This window comes from Arachis hypogaea, chromosome 1 (genome assembly GCF_003086295.3).
Source record: "Arachis hypogaea cultivar Tifrunner chromosome 1, arahy.Tifrunner.gnm2.J5K5, whole genome shotgun sequence".
Classification (NCBI taxonomy): Eukaryota; Viridiplantae; Streptophyta; class Magnoliopsida; order Fabales; family Fabaceae; genus Arachis; species Arachis hypogaea.
This window is the reverse complement of record NC_092036.1, coordinates 23080397-23087282: the sequence shown is the minus strand read 5'-3', so window position 1 is coordinate 23087282 and position 6886 is coordinate 23080397. Positions and strand designations below refer to the sequence as shown.

General features: G+C 33.8%; 1 protein-coding gene across 1 annotated transcript; it reads left to right on the top strand.

Annotated features, from left to right (window-relative positions):
- Positions 1 to 1609: 1609 nt before the first annotated feature.
- LOC140181044 (protein MAIN-LIKE 1-like) lies at positions 1610 to 2104 on the top strand. The gene has a single exon (XM_072223402.1). It carries the CDS (start codon positions 1610 to 1612, stop codon positions 2102 to 2104), a length of 495 nt encoding a protein of 164 aa, XP_072079503.1.
- Positions 2105 to 6886: the final 4782 nt, after the last annotated feature.

Sequence of the window (6886 nt, the reverse complement as noted above, 5' to 3'; positions counted from 1 at the left end):
TCAACCAATCAAATAAGGATGTTTAAAATATTTTTTTAATAAATAAAATTTAATACATATAACTAATTAAATTATATTATTTTTATCAAAATTAAACTAGACAAATTAATTTGACTAAAAATTTGATAAATTAAATTTTAAATCGGTCTAAATTAATATTTTTTTATAAAAATAACTGTATTATCCTTATTATATATATATATATATATATATATATATATATATATATATATATATATTTTGAGAATCCTAAATTCTAATACTTTGTTTCTCTCTCTGTCTTCATGGAATTAAAATTTAGGATTCTCAATAAATATATATATAATATGAGTATTTTAGTTATTTTCTATAACAAGATATTATAATCATTTTTCATAAAAAAAATATTAATTTAAACCGGTTTAAAATTTGATTCATCACTTTTTGGCTAAATTAATTTATCTAATCTAATTATGACAAAAATAATATTTTTTAATCAATTTTAATTGTTAAAAAATATTTTAAAAAAAAGACATTTTAAATGTTTTTATTTGAGTATCTCTTAAATAAAAAATCACTGCCTGCTTTAGACGTCTATTCTTTCTAGTGATGAAAAACTAGGGCAATTTACCAATTTAAAACAATTGGGAGAATCCTTTACCAGATTACAACAATTGGAAATTGCATACCTTTATGTCTTGTTTTATTTTATATAAAAACTGTGGGAGCTAACCACGGTTTTAGAATCAACATAAACCGTGGCTGGTAGTCAGGTTTTATGATGATATGATTTTGAATGTAAACCATGGTAGGCAGCCACGGTTTACGTGAGGAGAGAGCTATACATAAACTGTGGTAGGCAGCCACGGTTTATGAAGGAAGTGATTCGTGCATAAAATCCTAGAGGCAGCCACGGTTTATGAGTGTGTAGTATAAATAGGAAAGCCGTGGCTGGTGAGGGCGGATTATTTGTGAGCTTTCAAAATTAGGAGAAGGTTGGTGGGTGAGAGAAAAGATAGTTTTTTGGTTTAATAGTTTGTTTGAAATTTTGAACCAGCTGAGTGGCGAACCAATGGAAGAAGAAGCTCGGATGTACCGGTTAAATGGCGTTGCGCATGTGGCTGGATTTATCGACCAAGAGGTTGGTTAAAATGCCGTTTTATTATTATTTTTTGTTTAATGTTGTTATTATTAATGGTAGATGTTATATTATTATTTTAAAAGTTATAATAGAAATTTTTACTGTTATCATCAATGTGAGTTTTTTTTTATTTATTAAATTTCTAATTTTTGTTATTGGTAGAATTAATTTTTTAGTCTTAGGTGTTAGTAATATTGTTAGTGTTATTTTCGCTGTTCTTGTTATGGTTAGGATTTTTATTGATATTAGTGTAAGTTGTTACTATTGTTGTGTGTTGAGAGTTCGCTATCTATCTTTTTGCAGCCTACTAGGGTTATTAGCGGTGTGAGAAGACAACAGAATATGCCTTTACACGAGCGTATCATACCGTATCTAGAGACCGCGGGCTTATATCACTTGGCTAGGCTGAACAGTTAGTGGTTCTGGGTTGATGAGCATCTACTTAGCGCATTCATTGAGAGGTGGCGTCCTGAGACCCACACCTTTCACATGCCCTTTGGGGAGTGTACGGTCACCTTGGAGGACGTGGCCTATCAGCTGGGTTTACCGATTGATGGTGAGCCTGTGAGTGGGTGCCTTAGTGAGTTTGAGAATTTCATGGAAAACGGAAGACCGGCATGGGTGTGGTTCTGCGAGTTGTTTGGGGAGTTACCTCCGCAGAATAAAGTGAAGCAGATGACAGTGTGCTACACATGGTTCCATGAGCGGTTTCGGGTTTTGCCAGCAGATGCTACTGACGACATAGTGCGTATATACGCGAGAGCCTATATTATGATGCTGTTGTCATCTCAGCTGTTTGCGGATAAGAACGCCAACCGTGTCCACCTTCGCTGGTTGCCTTATGTGGCATCGTTGGAGGACTTGGGTAGATATAGCTGGGGCTCGGCCGCGTTGGCATGGTTGTACAGATGTCTTTTGTCGTGGAACAAACAGAAACGTTGTCAACTTGGCTGGGCCACTGCAGCTTCTCAAGTGCAGCCTTGATGCCGTTATGCCTATCTGAGATAACAAGGATACCCTCTTGTGGCGTCACATGCGTTCTTAAGTTGGACAAGAAAAAAGACCATGACTCAGCATTTTCCCCTCCACAAGGGCAAATGCTATCGGGAGGATGTTTGAGTTCCCATCCTGTGCAATCGCCAACAGTAAGGTGCCTCTATATTTGCCGTACAAGTGGGTGCCATCAATACTCACAAGCGGCTTGCAATGCTGGAAGGCCTCAACGCAAGGTGGAAATGTCCAGAACAGACGATGAAAGTATACTGTTGACTCATCAATCTGGTCCACAACTCGAACATGAGAGGTCTGCAACACAGTAACTGTCCCGGGCATCGTCAACTGCACTCCTAGCATCCAACGTGGCAACTCGGCATAAGACTCTTCCCAATCTCCATATATTTGTGCAACTGCCTTCTATTTTGCTTTCCAAACCTTCCGGTAACTGGGCTTGAAGCCGTAATCAGCTTCAGTTGCTTGTTGCAACACCTTGATTGGTACTGCAGCATCCGCACTAACCAACGAAAAAATCCTCGCACAGATAACGTGGTAATCAAGCTGACGATGATCACTAGAAATAGATATGGCTAAGCAAGTGTGGGGACCGTTGTACCTCCTTACCTCCCAGGTGCCCTTTCGTGCACGGAGCGAAATCCGAATCAGCCAACTACAAGTTTTGCCGAAATTCTTGCACTTTCCATGATACTTCAGATGGTCCGATTCCAACACTCGGTACTCAACACCTCGACGGATGCTATAGTCCTTCACACTAAGAATAGCTTCATCTTTACTCTGGAAGGATTGCCCAATCTAAAATTCTGTTGACGAACCGCCAACTGTAGCAACTCCCGCCGGGTGTTCACCCAGAGCCTCCAAGTTTAGCGTCGAGAAGTGTGGAGGGTAATGCTGTGTGCCAGAACTTGAAGGATCTTGTTGTGCATGTGGATTAGCACCGGTGTCATCATCGCTGTCCCCAAAGATATTTACAGGCTCCTGGTCAGAGTCATCGTCCCGCATTGCATTCTCTACTCGATCAGGTTCCCCAAAGCCTTGAACTTCATCATCTGTGGCACGACCGGATTCCCCCTGAAATGCCTGCTGTAGGACCCCTTGATTTGGGGAAGGTACAGTACGAACTGCCTCCGTTTGTACCAAATCAGCTGCAAAGGAAGGTGAGGCAACCTGCGGAACAGATGGCCGGATCGCAGGCACCGAGCAAGACGCACCGCCTGCGGCAGTCGAGCTATGCACAGGAGCCGATGCCCGAGAACTATCTAGAATAACCTCCAACTTCGCATACAGCTCGTGTATTCTGACCTCAGGAAAACTCCTTACGCAATGAAACAGAACCCTAATATCTTCGTCAGCCGCTAACACCAACGTATCATACATGACACCGCTCGAGACTACAGCGATGGGAATCTTGTAGAAGATCTTCTTCACAAACTTGCTCCCAAAAACCCCAAGCTTCTGCAAGATGCTGCTCTTCACATCTGACAAACTGTTTGATGAACTAACAAATACACTCAACGGTTCTCTGTCAGTGAACTTCACACCATATTTTTTGCTTTTTTTTTTTTTATTTTTCCAGAGCAATGCACTAAGACAAGAACACACTCTTCCTCACTTGACATTGTGATAATGATCTCCTCACCAGCTTGAATCTCACTCAACTATATATAGATTTTCAATCTACATAAACCGTCATAGGTTACAGGGTTTTATGCCCATTGGACGTCGTTCATAAACCGTGGTTGCCAGCCACGTTTCATGCATTTCTTTCTTCGTAAACCGTGGCTACTTCCAGCGGTTTCTTACTTTCATTCTTAAAGAGTAAACCGTGGCTACCTACCATGGTTTACGTTGTGCTTTTCTTCCATGTAAAACCTGCCTGCCAGCCACGGTTTATGTGTAGCTTGAAACCGTAGTTGGCTCCCACGGTTTACATAGATAACGAAACAAGACATTCATGTATCAATTTCTCCATTGTTGTAATCTGATAAACCTTTCTCGTGTTTATTTTAATTTGGTCATTTGCCCGAAAAACTAAATTACATTATTAATATTTTTATTGTATTTATTTTATATTTAAAGCAAATTAGCCAAATTTTCACCTTTTTTTCTACTAAAAGTATTGACCCTTTATTAACATCAAAATTAAAGATTATAGAGTTTATAATTTCATGATACTGAAATTCTCTTTTTTTTTTTAGTTAATATAGATCTATTTCTAAATCTTTAGATTATAGAAATTTTAATATTATCTCATAAAATCACTTATTCCAAAATTTTAAGTTGATAAAAATAAATACATGAATAATTTTATCTTTAACCTTTAGTACGTAGTATTATGATTGATGTCTAAATGAACACCAACCACTTTGGTGAATAACTAATGTTGTTAATCAAATAATGTTAATTGTTGTTCGTTGAATATATAAAAAAATATTTATGTTGGTATATTTTAGCTGAAAAATAGTCATCAAAAAAATAGTTTAACTGCAAAAATAATGTTTATATAATTTATTTTATTTGAATTTTAATTATAAATATTTTTATTCGATAAAATTACTATAGAAAGATATATTTATAAATGGTATTTGATATATTATATGTCAATTTAGTATAACAATGTTTGTACTATACAAAGCGATCAAACTAAAATGTTCAATACTTAGATTTAAATTGACCAAAAAGTGACCTAAGCATGTTTCTTTCATAATAAAACAGCTCTATTTTTCCTACTTGGAAAAAAGCTATTGTTTTTAATTAGATTTTCAGTTCTTTAGGCATAATCTTTACTTTGAGTCTTCTAATTAAATAATGTAAAAGTCGAGAGAAAATTTTAATTAGGGTAGGTAAAAGATTTTAATATAGATTTAAAATATTTTTTTCCATTAAAGTGGATTAACTAGTTATATTTAGTTAGGGTGAAACTTTTAGTATGAATTTATAATGGATTTTTTCATTAAAATTGATTAACTAGATAAAATTTCTGTATATGAGCCTTTTTTTTTTCAACTTACGAAAAGAAATATATAGGGTTAAGTACGATTTTGGTCCTTAAGTTATAGGTCGAAAATTTTTTTGTCTTCAACTTTTTTTTTTCATACAAAATCATTTTTAAGGTTTAAAGTCAAATTTTAAAATCATTCTTTTAACTTAAATATTAAAATTTTGGATTAAATTACCCAAAACAAAAAAATTATAAAATAAAAAGAAATAAGAGAAAGAGAATATTTTTGCTACAACAAAGGAGGAAGGAAAGAATAAGAAGGGAAAAGGGAAGAAGAAAAAGAAACTATCTACGATTCATCTTTGCCTTCATTTCTACCATCACTTTTGTACGATTTTAACCCCTAAAGTAAGGACAATTTTAAAAGTTAAATCTTAAAAACAATTTTGTATGTAAAAAAAAAATTCAGAATAAATTTTTTTTCAACCTATATCTTAAAGATCAAAATCGTACTTAATTCAAATATATACCAGCCGAATTTGTAAATTGCAATAAGTAACTATTGGTTCAATATTAATGCATTATACAAATTTTCTTTTCACGTAGAAATTAATTTCTTGAGCATTAACTTAGAACGATAATGAAAGTAGATTACAAGAAAGTTTATTTGGTCCCAAAAGGGAAGGCAGCTCGAAAGTACAATGCTCACAATTAAGAACAAACGAGAAAAAAACAGTACTATACACCGCCCTTATCAAAACAAGAAGGTCGGAAAATTCTTTTTCAATTAGATAGTTTAGTCAAAATCGTCAGCTTCAATTCAGCATTGATGAACTTATACTAATTCTTCCTATGTACTTTAAGATGATGAATGAATGGATGAATAGACTTATAGTAGTATAGCTATCCTCCTTGTTTGTATTTGTAAATTATTGACGTTGATCGATCATGCATGCATGTCTTATGGTCAAAGTGGCAGAATCTGAATCACGATCATCAATAATGCGTCACCTATAAATAATAAAAATTAAAAAAAAAAGAAACCATCTACCTAGCTAGGTTCATGGATAAAACTGCAAGAAAAAATTTCAAATGTATTGATATACTGATATTTTAATAATTTTTAATTATTAATTTTAATTATAAAAAATATATAATATATAATTAAAATCAACAACTAAAAATTATTAAAATATTAATACACTGATATACTTAAAAACTTTCCAAAACTGCATGCGATGCTCATGTGGAATAGTTAACTCAAATAATGGACTCCATGTATCTCCTTAGTGGGATCATACAAAAAGCATAGCCAACAAATCTGATTTGGATTGAATCATTCATATATTCTTTAGTTAAGTATCTTTTCCTTATAATTAATAAAGGCTATTGTATCTTTTGTGATCATTCGGCCCCTACTTTGTGTTTCTTGAGCACGATGATGAATCATTTTTGTAACGTTAATTATATATCGAGAATAGTAAGAGAATGTATTCTCATGCATTGTTAAGAGATCTATGGAGATATCATTAAATGACATACGTTGTGGGCTATAGTTTTTCTAAAATTTATAAGGTTTGAGTAAAATATTAGGATTACATTGAAAATTAAATAAATTGTATGGGTGGAAACAAAATATTCTTTTCATGTTGATGGATGCAAAGGTAACTTAGTTAATTACATACCATACAAACTTGTCTCTTACTATTAAAGATATAATTATTCATATGTCTCCTTCTATCAACTTTTTTAATTAAAAGTCTAAAATTTAATTCTTACATTAGTGATACCAAAAAAAAAAAAAGAATTTCGGT

What these genes read in the sequence shown, in the direction of transcription:
- LOC140181044 (XM_072223402.1), top strand. Translation starts at nt 1,610, where the DNA reads ATGCCCTTTGGGGAGTGTACGGTCACCTTGGAGGACGTGGCCTATCAG.